This window comes from Haliaeetus albicilla, chromosome 8 (genome assembly GCF_947461875.1).
Source record: "Haliaeetus albicilla chromosome 8, bHalAlb1.1, whole genome shotgun sequence".
Lineage (NCBI taxonomy): Eukaryota > Metazoa > Chordata > Aves > Accipitriformes > Accipitridae > Haliaeetus > Haliaeetus albicilla.
The window spans coordinates 19410857-19425773 of record NC_091490.1 but is presented as its reverse complement, the minus strand read 5'-3'; the positions used below and the strand labels follow the sequence as shown (position 1 = coordinate 19425773).

Here is a 14917-nt window from a genome sequence, read left to right as displayed (position 1 = left end):
GTTCTTAAAATTAGTAAGTTTCTGTAGGTTTCTAGTTTTTAGGACAAACAGGAGCACTGTAGCAACTTGTCCCCATATAACTCTGAGACCTTAAATGAAATAAGAGAACACCAGGAAAGATCAGGCATTATCAGCAATGCCATGGTATATTTTTTTTTAGCGTCATCTAGCTCGTACCACTGGAAGATGGAAAGACCCTCCCAGAAAAAACACAGTGAATGAGCTACAGGATGAGCTGATGACAGTCCGATTGAGAGAAGCGGAAACTCAGGCTGAACTGAAAGAGACCAAACAAAGAATGATGGAGATGGAAACGCAGGTATGTTATTGAACGCTAGCATGTGTGAATTGAGCTGAATGCTGGAAGATTGGTGTCAGATGTCCAATGATGATCTTTACCATCTACAGGCATGACTTTAGTTCCAAAATGCACTTTTTTTAATGTTGTTAGACTAGGAGGGAAAATCTAGTGCATACAGTCCAACTTAGTTTAACGTCTCTTTAGTCTTTTCCAGGACTAAGCTTTCTGAATTTCTCATTTGGACTAATTGGTAGACTCTGAATTTGTGTGAATCTTAATTCATTAAATTGTAAGTGACGTAACAACAAAAGCATGTTAAAGGTGTTTTAAATTTCATAAACTTAATTGATGATTCTGGTAATAGTAGTTCTAATTCTTTAAATGGCAGTGTTTTCTTTCATCCGGTGAAATTGTCTATATTAGACTACCTACTGAGGTCATGAGTCCTGTTACTGAATGGTAGACTCAGCAAAACAGCTGCATGTTGTCAGGTTTTTTTAGCAGAAGCTTTACCTTTCATGTGCCAGAAAAGAAAAGCATGATTCACCATTGCTGAGATTTATGCAGAAAAGACAAAAATAACTTGTCTGCCAAGATCTTTTTTGTGTAACTAGGGAATAAGTTGTTATTAAGCAAACAAATCTGAAATGAAAGTGCACTCAAGTTGGTGAGTTCATATGATATTAGAGAACTTTCAACTGAATCAATAACCACAATTTGCTGTTGATTAAGAAGTATTTGTAACAGGCTTTTGAGAAATCTTCCAATGAAATACGTGCTAAACTTAACTGTTACTTGGAGACCTGTGTCCAAAAGGCTAAGCAAACAAAAACACTTGACAAGCTTCAGCAATCCCAGAAACCAGGAGAGCATGTAAGGATGTGCTACTGAAGTGAGATGAGCTTACTGCAAAGCACATGGTGGCTTATTTCTGACAGAGGCACCACTTCTATACCAACTGAATAAAAGTTTCCTCTTGCCTTAACTTTTAAAATTTTCATTGAAGTGTTAATACTGTTTCACTACAGTTAAGGCGTGCTTTTGTTTTGTCAGTTTTTCCCCATCTGTGTATTTATTTTAGTCAGTAGGGGGCATAGGTGTCCTGCTGTTTGGATTACATATATTAAAGTCACAAGATCTTTAGGTCCTTCTCACTTCAGTGTTAAGCATCTTTGTATACGCCTATGGTGTTTAGCTATCATTTGACAGAAGTGCATTGGTTCTTGTGTTATGTACTGGTCTATGCACAGCTTCAAATAAAAATGGTGTGACTTGCACTAATGCACTGATCTTAAGATGCCATGTTACTTTCAGCAATTCACTGGATGGAGAAATGTGCATGTATTATTTCTGACATATCTGATGTTTCTTGGATGCATCAGCTTGGTGTTGTAGTTGGGATACAGGTTCACAAAATCTTTGCCTTACCTAAGCAAGAGATTGGGAAAACAGATGTACTGGAGCTTTGCAATAATGTTCTTACAATGAGTCATCTGTTGTTTAAGAACAATTTGAATATCCTGGTCATAAACCAAATGTCATGCAAACTTTTCTGATTACACTTAGAAAATTCTGAATGCTTTTTCATCAGAATTTTTTTTTTATAGTAAATGATCTATAAGTCTTGTCAGACTTTGGGGAGTTAAATTAATATCAAAGATCTTTCCTTAACATGCATTTTCTTTCCTTTTTTTTGTCATAAATTTCAGAATCAGATCAATAGTAACCATTTACGAAGGGCAGAGCAAGAGCTTACCAACCTACAGGGGAAGGTACAGTATCTTTCTGCACAGAACAAAGGACTTCTTTCTCAGCTGAATGAAGCAAAACGTAGACAAGCAGAGATTGAATGCAAGGTAAACAACATTGTGAATAAACTATTTGTGTGCTAATGTATATGTACTTTTAGTCTTGTCTGCTATTGTTGCATAGAATTGTGTCTTAATTGAGAAGTAGAAATCACAAACCCAAAACTTTCTTTTACTGATTTGACAATATCATCTTGAATTTCCCATCTAACAAAAATCACTTGAGGTTTTGACAGAGCTGCTTCTTTGTGGTCCCACAAAGATAAACTTTTCTTTAAAGTGTGGTTCTACTCAGAAAAGTGTCTGTGTATAATATATAAAAAAAAAACACTCTTACACAACAGATTCTGATCACTGTGTACTCCGAGTGTCTTTCGTGACAGAAGAGGTTCATTACCTCATACCAACTATTCCTGCAGAATTAGTTTAGGTTCAAAAAAAGGGAGTAAAAGTACTATTTGAATGGGGAGGCTTACAGAAAGGAGTTTTAGAGTAGTCATTGCCTAATAGTAATCAGACCTTAAGGGGACAGCCCAAAAACACTGGGCAGAAGAGTTGTTTTTATTACTGTTGATGCACAAAAGAGAGCCCTATCTGAAGTTTGAATCTCAGATTTAATTAGTTAATTTTGTAACTAAATCCATAACCATTTACTAATAACTTATGTCTTCAACTTGCACATGCATAATAGGGACAAGAAATAAAGGATACGTCTTACAAGCTTTTTTTCTATTAACTTCATGAAAATTTTCCTGAAATTGCTACTGAGATTTACTTCAAAAAAGGGCACTATTAGTTGACAAATCACTATAGTTAAGAGATTATTTGCTAGAGACAGGAAAACAACTTTTTACTTAAATCGTATTTCTAGAAGATGTATTAATAGCCTTTTATGAAATGCTAGTGCTGAACAGTCAGTAATTTCTAAATCCTTAGTAGTATGTTAAAAATAGTACTGTAATGAGATGAATAATCAGAATACCATTTATTAAACTGTGGTTGTGAATTGGCAACTTGAGAGCAGATGCTGTTACATAACTTGTTCATGATCACAGCTTAGTTTTGCCTTTAATGTAACTGAACCTTTTTTATGTGCACTACTTGTTTCTATTCTCATTCATGCAGAACGCTGTTAGTGGTTGAGTGTTTGTTTTTCAGTTTTATCCAATATATGTACATTTTGCTTGTAACACCATACGTACCCCAAAGACTGCATTAGCTGCAATTCCATCAAAGGCTTCCACGGACAGTATGAATCAAGAATGTAGCTTGAGTGGTTTATCATTGTTGCTTAGCCTGGAGATGAAATGACATCCTTATTAATATGCATAGTTTTGCTATAATATCGCACTTCCCAGTTTTTACGGATTTTCATTTCTTCTTGTAATTTCTTTTCTCCAAGGCAATACATTAATCTAGGTGATTTAGTTGTGTAGTAAACGCTGATCTTGTGTTTATTACTCAATGGCACAGTATGTAATTTCTAATTGGCAATTTCTTGCTAGTTTTGCCTTAGTTATAGTTCTTTCAGCAAAATGAATCTGATTTTTATTGTTGTTCAGTTCCATTTTAAAGAAATTTAAGAACAGTAAATAACTGAGATGTACTCCAGGTATTTCAGGCTTTTTTAGGTTTTCATTTTTCTTGCTGTCTTACCAGTTCGATTTGTTTCCAATGGAACCTGAATCTAACGTGCAGTGAAGATGTAACTTATACTGACTCATCAACAACTCCATCACAAGCTTTTAGGAAACAATACACTGAATCTTAACTAGAAGAAATTGCTTCTGCTGACTTTTTTTTTTGTTCACCATAATCACTGGTTTCCTAAATGCTATTTTTTTAATGATGAGATTATTCTTATTGATTTTTTTTTTTAATATTCACGATTTTGGTGACATGTCTCTTCATATAACCCATAACTTTTTTGTTTGATTGGGTTTTGATACTGAAGCTCCTCATTAATCCTTAAGAGATTGAGAGGGTGTAGTCAATATTCTGAAGTTTTTGTTGACTATAAAAAGAGTAATATGTCTATAACCTGACTAATGAGTTAATATACATGACTATTCTCACTGGGATAATGTGCTTGGAAAGTTATGTTCTAACATGGGTTAGAGAAAAGTGTGATAGTAATAGACAAAGCACCAGTCATATTTTTTAGATATTCTCTGAAAGTAGCAGTGGTCAATAGCCAGTGAAGTAGCAGTACTGACATACACTAAACATTAGATCCTGAAGTCACTGACAGGAAAAAGATCACAGTTTACATTGTAGTACGTTTTCCAAGTTGACATTTATGATATAAAATGAAGTATTACCAATTTGATGCATATAGATTACCTGGAGTTCCACTGTTTAACTGCGAACTAGAGTGTGACCTCTTGGGATGAGGGTTAGTATAATACCATATAGGCTTCTGTACTGTTTAAATATACAAGGTTTTTTTTGCTAACTGTATTGAAAGATGCTCAAATTTAACTTGTCGGAAACTACCTTTCTTTCATGTAGTTTCCCCTCATATTCCCTTTTCCCTCTGCCTCTGACATTTGTTGTGAACTGTCATTGTGACTTTAATAATTTATATAAACAATTCAGCAATGTTTTACAGATTTAATAAGAATGCCGTGTCATCAACAAAATTAAGCCATGTTAAACAATATGCACAAGTTTAAGTGTTCTCCTCTCCTTAAATGGGGCATAACTTGGTATTGAACTTCCTATTGCTGTTTCAAACTTAAGAAAAACTTAACAATTTCAAACTCTATAATATACAGCTAAGTGAAAAATGAGAGGATATAAAAAGCCATTGTCCTTTGACAATTGATTTGTAAGGATTGTCATTCTGTTTCCTGTCCCTTGCTCTCCACGCTCAAACTACTGGAAGTATGATTTTTTTTAGCTTAATCTAAGATTCATGCCAAATGCTTTCACTTTTTGTTGTTATAGAAGAGACTGTATTAGGTTCCTGTCTCCCCAACTCTATACTGCAATAAATGAAGGAAATTCCTGCTTGGGATTGCTTAAGGTTATCTCACTGTGTGAGGAAAATGAGATTTTAATGTTGAAGTGAATTAAAAGAAAAAAAACAACAGCTGAAGTTTAAAGTTGAAAAACATTGTTATGCTTGTCAAACCAAAACCTTGAAACGTTACTGGCTTTTTTTATACTACCTACCTGTACAAGAAACCAGTGTGTCCTATAGCTACTATGTAAGACATATGTTACAAGTGTGAAGGGCAACCCTCCAGCAGTAAGAACAGACTTGTCATAGCTATAGTCCTTCCAGAACCAGGTTCAGTATCTGTAATTTTACCAAATAGTGTTGCTACCAACTTAGATTTGGCTTGAAATGCAGATGATAATAGGCAGGTTGAACTGAAAAGACAGTACTGCTGTGTAAATTCCTGAAATAAAGCTGTTTAACATGTTACTGATATAACAACTTTGTATTCAAAACTGATGAAGAAAGTTTCAGTCATCTTTCGGGTAATGTCATGGAGCAATACAGACAAATATTAAGGTGGTGGGGTTTTTTTTTTCCTTCCTATTGTTCAACTCATCTGAAATGATGGTCTAGTTTTATTTCTGTCACTACATCTTGGCTACGTAGCAATATTTCTACTTGAAAAGGTGTATCAAAAAAAGATATATTTGGATTTTCAACTCCCCAGTTGTTTTTCTATGCAGAACAATCTGGCACATTGTTTCTGGAGCTTGTATTTTTCTTTAAAGGATAGCTTAAAATACATAAGCAGAAATTAAAATTTTTGTAGCAAGTTGCATCTCGTACCACCTATATGGCAACTGTTTTCTGTCACTGTGTACACACTGTGTACTGTTATGTTTTCCCCTTTTTATCTGACTATTGCTTCTACAGCAAGGACTTAATTTCAGATTATTTCTTGAACCACAGCACTGATCTTTCTAATCAGTTTTGCTGAAGAATTTACAACGTAAGATTTGTGCCCCCAGCCCAGTCTTGTCTTTCCTACTATATCAACTTTTGTGGTAATTATTGAGAACATGCTCTGTTTCAGAGATAAAGCATCAGTGCCATCTCGAGCAACACTACTGACTAATCTCAGATACCAAACTTAAACCAAGCCAGTCTGTCCTTCAGCTTTCAGTTAAATGCATGCAATCCTGTGGACTTGTGGGTTTGGCTTCATTCAAGCAATCAAGCAGCAGAATTTAGCAATAATGGCTAAACTTTGGCTAGCACATGATGGATTCCTCTGAAATGGACTCCACTGATTACAAATGCTGTTAGTTGGATCCTGTAGATGATGTATCTTCATTACAGGAATCCTCTTCAAAACAAACAGCATGTTTTCAAGTAGCTACTATAGATAAGCTTTGGCATATTCAATTCAGTCTCAGCCAAACTTTCTAATGAAGAGTGGTTAAGTACTGTCAGTTTGAAGCAGACATTAAAATAACTGAAATACTGGAACTGATTTACGGTAACTACAGTTTGCAGTTATACCAGTCTGCCATAAAAGTAGGTACACCTGAGCCTAGTTTGTCTCTTCCCCAGAATTACTTGCACTCCAGCTGGAAGTATTGCTCACTCAGTATCTATACTTCTTTCTCTCTGTGGTTGTGAGAAGCTGCTGACAATACAATATTAATTGTTTTGTGCTGAAGTCTTGAGGACTTGCCCCATCAAATAGAAATAAGGAAATTTCCTTCTCTCTTGTCTAAACTCAAATTGCCTATCATAGGCAAATTTACAGGTTATACTTACACCAGGAGTCTGATTGTAGATTACTGGCATTAGAATTTTATTCTAAACTGTCTTGCAAATCTTTATTGTATACTGTGATTGAGATAGCTGGACTTAAATGAGGTTGAGAATATCTGGGTTTGTGTTTGGTTTTTTATTTTTTTTTTTTTTTCAAAGAGAATGATGAAATAACTTTTGTGCAGCTTTGCTGTTCATATATAAAGTCAAAAGTTGAAGCATGAGCTGTTTTTTTGTTGATACTCTTAATTTACAATATAACATTTCAGGAACACAAGACAGCTGTTTTGTGGACTTGGAAATTGATAACAGCATGTTTTCAAAACTACACTGAATTTTTTTTAGATTATTATAGTTTAGAATTGATATTAGATGACTACACAGTTCTATGGGTTAAAATTAAATTTGTGTTCTTTAGAATATGCCTTATCAATAGGTATGATATTTAACACAGCAGTATATTAAGTTTTCTTTACTTACATGATTTTGGGTAAAAGCAGTGCGCAGTCTTTAATCAACTGAAACTGATATTATTTGTTAGCTTCAATCTATTACTACTTTCAGAGTAAAGAAGAAGTGATGGCAGTACGGCTCCGTGAGGCAGACCGCATTGCAGCTGTGGCTGAACTCCAACAGCATATTGCTGAATTAGAAATCCAGGTAACAAGTGATGGCATTAAATGTGTGACTTGATACTGATTACTTTTTGTACTTTGTGGGTTTTTTCTTCCTCCACTTTTTTTCCCTATTAACCTACTGTGAATACAAGGCACTGCTTTGCAAAGTGGGATAATGCTATATTGCTGAATATGCCTCCTTTATAAGCCAAGGCTTTAAATCGATCTTATGGGCTTTAAATCTATCTTATCTACTTGTGAACTGGTAATAATTGCTTCTGTACAAGCACCCAGCTACAGGCTTTTAAACTCAGACTTCTGTATTTTTTTTGTCCTGTAATTGGTAATTTTGACTTATTAATAGATTGAAAACATCCTCTGTCCAAAAAAATGCACACATTTTGATTCCAGCAACCATTCTTTTCTGTACTTACTGCTATGACCAGTATTGGAGGATTTGTTGTAAAACTCTTTCTCCCTTTATGTGAATCTTGAAACCAGAAAAGTTATTTGCTGCTACCATGTCACTGTAGGATCTGAAGATGTATCCTTTGGCCTCTCTGTTGTTCCTTATGCTTTCAGTTCCTTTTGCAGCTTTCACAGTCCCATGAACTCACGGCTCCCTTGATGAGAGAACCAGAAATGACTGTTCTTTATATTTTCTTGGCTTTGAGAAATCATGGTGTCTTACTGTAGTCTGTCCTTTCTATACTTGTATACTGTTGTCCTGTCTGAATTCTGCTGCACCTATCTGCAAAGGTTTTCTTGGTTATTATTCCTAAGTTACAAGCTAGTAACTCTCTAGTTTACTTTTTTTTTTAAACTGGTATTGCTAGTGTCTGTCTTCCCTCTGAAATCTTTCCTTCAAGGTGATGATTTTACTGTATTGTGTCAAAGCTGCCTTTTCCCTGTGATTTCTCGACTACTTGCATCTTTTTCATCTCTTCATATATGGAATGTACAAATAAATTTAATGGAACTTGCATAAAGAATTTGCACATTGAATATTTTTCTAGTGCAGCAGGCGCTAGATTTATTAAAAGATAAAGCAATCATTTCTTTTAATCACATAATGCTTATATAATGCTGTGATCAGTACATTAAAAATACTTAGAGAAGTACAGTAAGCATTGCATACAAATCATTTATCATCTAGTAAGATAACAAGAGAGTAGCTGAGTTTAGGTCAATCTTCTACTCACGTGTTAGCGTTCTACTAAAAAAAAACACAAAAAACTTTAAAGGTTACTTCAAACAATGTGATTTTGTAGGTGAGGAGCCAGTACTCGTTTTGCGTTATTTTTACTTTAACATAGCCTTTAAATGCCATCCAGCTTCCATTGTTTGACTGATATGGGTCTCCTAAAAAGTACTCTAGTCTTGATTTTATGAAATGAAGAAATGGTGAATCCCATAATGATCAGTTGTTTTTTGATAGCTTTCACCCAATTAGTATTATGTTCATTTTTTAACATAAATATATCTGACTTGGTTTTCTGTTGTTTGATCAAATCATCAGTGCTCAATCACTTCATAGCTCTCTCCTATTCCCTTTCCATATATCTGCTTAAGCTATGAGTACCAGAATTGCATGCAGATTTTTATAATGTCTTGTCATGAGACAGGTAAAGTTAAGTGCAGGAACGTAATCTATTTCATGACTCTGGCTAATATATCCAAAGATTACATTGTCCCTGTTTTTTCATGATATTGCACTGTCTCATGTTCGGTTGTTTATCCACATCATCTCTCCTTCCTTTTCACTATTACTACTTTGCATGATGCAATCTTTAGTTATGTTTTTCCGTTTTTCTCATATTCTATGTAGCCTTGTTTTTTTGTTTCCTACTAAAGTGCATTTCAAGTTCCAGTCTTTTTGGTCTTCTTAGATGATCACCTGTTAATGATTTCTTGGTCTGTAGTCTCTTAATAAGATTCTTCATTTTCTGAGCAAATAAGAATGGCTGTGCTTGCTTTGTGTGCACTCTGGAGTATGAAGTCATTCTGTGGCTGTTGTTCATGTTTCTAATTTAATGATTTTGCCCTGTTAGGCTTTTGGCGAACTATTGATCTCAAACTTAAACTAGCTTGAAATACAACTTCTTCAGCTGTGAAATACAGGTTTTGAGTGTTAACTGTATAAAGACATTTAAAATAAAAGTGATTTAGTAGAAATAAGTTCCTCTAATGTCAGTTTACTTATTTTTGACACTCTAGATGTGATTTGAAATGCTTTTTTTGGGCTGTGACAGATTTTTTTTTTTTTTTTTGTAAGATTCTGTAAGCAAATAGATATTTTTGACCAGTGTGTTTTGCCAGCAAATACGAAACTTATGATCAAAACTTCCTTTTTGGGTACTCATGCTCAAAGGCCTCTGAAACACCTGCACCAAAAAAAGAGTAATAATGGAGTTGGAAAGCCTTAACTCCCAAAGCTTGTAAACTATAAAACATGCAACTGATAATAGAGCTTAAAGAAAAGCTAGATTTTCAATTTCCTTAAAAAGCAGATAACTTCTTCCTCATTGGAGAAAGAGCTGCCTCCTGTTCTCTTCCATTTAGCTTGTCACTGGAATTGCTGTGAACTGATGTGGGGAGCAGAGGGCCTTTTAATCTGGACTTGCCTAATGACTGGCAATGAAATATTTAATACCATAAATACAATTAGCCAGTCTTGGAGCGTAGGTGTCCATCTCAAAGTTAATTGTGCTTTTAACACAGAGCATCACAAATAGGTCTGCTTGTCATATTGTTTCAAAGCTGATAAAGATGAAGGGAGGAAGTTAACTTACCGCATAACCTTCTTTTTTTTTTGAGGGGGATGGTGCTTTTCTAAGAAGCTGTAGGGATTCAGTGCCAGGTCCACATGGTCCATAGCAGTGCTTAACCTAAATTGTGCAGTTTTCTTTTAAATGTTCATGTAGGTGTAGGTGCAAGACACTGGTGTTAAATTTGTAACGCAGAGTATCACTACTCCCACAGAAGAACTGATCTGACATTACACACACAAATACTAGATTTAAATCACAGTTTCTGGGTTGCTCTTAGTTTTGGTTAGTAATAATGACAGGGAGAAGGAGATAGAACTCTATCATTTAATGGTAGATGTCATTCTGCAGCAAGATGTCAGTTTATTATGATGTTAGGCAGTTATTTTTTACATGTTTTGAATGTCATCTTATCTTGGTCAAGCATTCAGTTCTTGATGCTAAGCTTTTAAACTTTTCTGTAAGCATATTGAAGTGTAAGGAATAGTCCAATACATGATGGATATTCTAAAAACAAAAGAAATGTGTGAGTTGTTCCATAGCAAAAGTAACACAAAATTGAAGTGTAACTGAAGTTTATGTTGCATATACCTAAGCCCCAGAAGTGACAAAGAAAAACCCTGAAGTTATGTATAAATAAAGGCTTACTTTGTCAGCCTTTTTCTCCTCTATCCTCTCCTTATTTTTCCTCTCACTTGCCAGTTCAGCTTCTAAAACCCTTGGGAAGCAAACATGACTTGGAAGTATTTAGCAGGCTTCTGGGCTTTGAGCAGGACATCTGAGCAAATTATTAACAAATGACGGATGGATTTTTGGGTGGCTGGGCTACTATTTTTTTGTACCTCCACACTGGGGAGAAGCTGTTCTCTTTAATATGATATGTTCTGCTTTCTCACAAAGGTTAGAAGTTCACATCCTATAACTAAATGACTTGTTTTGGCCAAGCTATACGCACTCTCTGATCCCTTTTGTCCCATCCTTTTGTAAGATGTAGAGAGGCAAGGCTACGGAATGGATATTGTCTCCCTTTATATCTATAGTCAATCAGCAAAACCTCAGGTTTGTTTCCTCAGGGAATGAATCTTTCTTGTTTTCATCTGAACTGGTCTGATAGCTTCAAACTGCAACAAGCAAATGCTTTTAAATTCTTGATATCAGCCTTTAAAACCCTGTTGCTTTTAGCTTGTGTGTGGTTTCCTAAAGCTGCCAAGAAAAGTCTACCAAGCTTCGCTATACTTCTGGCCTAATAGTAAGTGTTCCTTCTGATTGCATATGGGCAGTCCTGTTAGTCCCTTGGTGGTGTTTTTGTTTTTTCCCTGCAGTAGTTGAAGGAAGGACAGACTAAATGAGAGAAGAGGCTACAGAGAAATTCAGGCAAGGTCACGTCAGTTACAAGCTAGAGTCAATCAGCTGGCTAGGGTAAGGAGCACTAGGCCAGTGAAAGTGTAGGCAGTCTGGGGAAGCAGAGCTGGGGCAGCTGCAGTCTCTGCTCTGCAGCTTAATCCCTCTCCCTCCATTTCTATTCAGGCTGGTGACTTGTAGCATCCTCTTAAAATTATCTATGGCTGGCTTCGGTTGCAGAGTTACAGAGCTCACTGGTAGTACAGAAAACTGGTTTTAGGTCTGAGTAATCTTAAAGCAAAAACTATAAGAATTCATTCTTCTCTTTGTTAGGTTGATCTGGACAGGGGGTAACATCACTTCCTCCTGATGTGTTTCCTGGTAGATTCAGAGAATTTTGTCACATTTACCCTATCTCTAACCATGTCAAAGCTACTTTGAGAAAAACTGTAAAGGAAATCCATGATTGTGCTAGTTCTCTCCCCCACAATTTAAACTTTCAGCACTATTTCGTTAGAATGAAGCCTTTCTATGACCTCTGTTTAATAACTTTTCCAAGTACTGACTGTTGAGTAAAGAAATTGTTTCCATCTTTTCAAATTACAGGAAACTTTTTTTCACTCTTATCAATAGTGGTGTGTGATGTTAGTGATGTGTTTTTTGAAAGTCTAGAATGAGTCACTGTAAAGTCACTGAAAGGACACTAGTTACCACATTTACCCTTCTGAATAAACTTCATTTACATTTTTAATGCAGTGTCTTTTAACACAGAGTAAGAATTTTAAAGCCTACTCTGAAAAGAGGCTGTGGCAGATTGTTACCAAGTAAATATTTCTAAGTCAGAAAAGATCAAACTACGGGTGGTAGGGAAATGTCCTACTCTCTAGACATTTTTAGTAAAGATGGTACACTGTTTTCTGAGGAACAGCAACTGGTGTGCCTGGATTTTGACTGCCTATAAAACCATTGTTTTTGTTTTTCTCTGTTTTTAAGTTTGTAGTTATTAAAGTGAAAACAATCTTAGATGCTTTCTTATTATTTAAAACGGCTTATTTTCTTGTTGATGTGTATTTCTTTCCCTGCTCTGATGTGTTCATTAAGAGTGTTTTGGAAAACTTTGTGCTTGTGCTGCTCTTGGGATGAAACACCTGCAACTGAAATTTGATTACATTGATCTTCTGTATCTTATAATTAGACCTTGGTTGAGTAGCAAAAGCAGGCTTAAGCCTTCCAGTGTCTTCCAGGTGGTTTCCAGTGATTGATTTATTTATTTATTTGTTTTTAAACTTTGTTTTATCATGACTACTATATTTGATTTTGGGGGGGTACTATGCAGTAATGGTTTCAGGTATTTAAGATCAGCATGCTTTGAAGCAGTCTGTCCCCGCACTCCTGTGTTGCCAGCTGTGCATCCTGGTCCTATGCTGATTGAGTTTGGAAGGTCTCCACATGCTTAGTAGTTCTCAGTAGCCATCGCGTGTGTTTCTTGAGACTAGCTGCTGCTGCTGCTTTTTAAGGTACAGAAAGTACCTTTCTCTTAGAAAGCCAGACAAAGGAGGATTTAAGCATGATACTCCAACCATGAATCTCAACTGATAATTTTTGGTGGGCAGAATTTTCCCTCATTCTAAGAAGCAAATTTTTGGGGAACAGATTTTTCTTCTCAGGAGTTCTCGGTGTAACTCTTGATATGCATGCAAGTACAGTCACTCTAGTACTTCAGAGCAGGCTGAGAGAGGTGAGAGCTTCCAAAACTGAAGGGGCCTAAGTGAGTTCTGTTTTAGCAGCTGATTTTTTTGATCTGTAGGGCTCATTTCCTGCTTCACTGCCCATGCTACTCCCTTTCTATACATAACCTCTGAGGCAGGAGGTTGGGTTGGTTGTGTATTGGCTGCTTACACTGTTACAAGAACCTTTTCCTTGAGCAGAGGTGATACCTGGCCACTAGGGTGTTTGCTTCCCTGATAGAGGGTTTTCTAATCCTGCCAGTGCTGGTGGAGCTGGTCTGTTGGAAGAGATAAGACTGGGGGGAGTTACTAATCTTCAAAAGCAGTGAAATCGAAATCATGGATCTCTAATTACAATGTAACACCAACTAGCATTACTTTTCTAAAAACCCTTTTGGGAAAAGGAGGTAGGCACTGCAGCGGTGCCAATATGCAGAAGCAGTACCCCAGGGAAAGGATGTGGAGATCACTCACATATGACCGCAGGGTGCTTTCAAACAAAATTCCTAAATTCCAGAATTGGCTAGCTTTCATTATTTTGCTATTCTGATAATACTCACACTTTGCTTATTGATATGTTATCCAGCTTTTTCACTGTATGTTAATTTTAAACTTAAAATGGCTATTATTTGCCTGGAGACCAGCTATTCTTCTTTGTGTCGTGACCTCCCCTAATACCACAGATTTTCTGTAATAGTGCTCCCCCTCAAAAAAAAAAAAAAAAAAAAAAACACAAAAAAACCCAAAAACCCACATCCTCTGTGTATAATCTTAGATTTAAAAAAAAAACAAACCATAGATTACTAATTGCTTATGCTATTTCCTTCTAAAAGGTGCGATGTTCATACCTTAAAGACTTTTAAATTGTAAGTGGAGTCTTAACATTCACTTTTGAACCAGTACAGTTGATCTGAGTGTTTTCTTCAGAAGTACAAAACTACTCAAGCACAGTAGGACAAAACTGTTCAAGCACAGTATAAAACCAATGCTGAGTGAAATGCCTGGTTCCTACTGAAGTAAATGCTACAATAGGAAGCATTCAATTAAATTAACTCAAGCTACATGAAAGCAATTTAATTTTTCTTATGTCAGTGGGGCTGTTAGTAACTTATGGTGTGCTCTCACCTTGAATACTGTGCAGTTCTGGGCCCCATGATTTAAGAATATTAAGGTCCTTGAGGGCAACAAAGCTGGTGAAAGGGCTGGAAGGAAAGTCCTATGAGGAGGACCAAAGGACTTTGGGCTTGTCTAGTTTGGAGAAAAGGAGGCTGAGGGGGTGACCTCTTTGCTCTCTGAGGAGAGAGAAGTGGAGAGGGTCCCCTGGTACCTAGTGATAGGACGTGTGGGAATGGTTTAAAGCTGTGCCGGGGGAGGTTTAGCCTGGACATTAGAAAGCATTTCTTTGCCAAGAGGGTGGTCAAACAGTGGAATAGGCTTCCTAGAGAGATGGTCGATGCCCCAAGCCTGTCATTGTTTAAGAGTCATTTGGACAATTCCCTTAATAACATGCTTTAACTTGGTCAGCCCTGAATTCGTCAGGCTGTTTGCCTAGATGATCGCTGTAGATCCCTTCCAACTGAAATAGTCTGTTCTATTCTATTATGAAAA

At 36.2% G+C, this 14917-nt stretch overlaps 1 protein-coding gene across 8 annotated transcripts in view; it reads left to right on the top strand.

Moving 5' to 3' along the window:
• Positions 1 to 14917, top strand: part of EVI5 (ecotropic viral integration site 5) — an 87689-nt gene that overhangs the window by 42034 nt on the left and 30738 nt on the right. For all 8 annotated transcript variants that reach the window (XM_069789238.1, XM_069789239.1, XM_069789237.1 and 5 more), the window contains 3 exons: positions 161 to 319; positions 2011 to 2157; positions 7421 to 7516. In XM_069789238.1, the coding sequence (XP_069645339.1) occupies positions 161 to 319; positions 2011 to 2157; positions 7421 to 7516 (402 nt within the window). The remainder of the gene's footprint in view (positions 1 to 160; positions 320 to 2010; positions 2158 to 7420; positions 7517 to 14917) is intronic.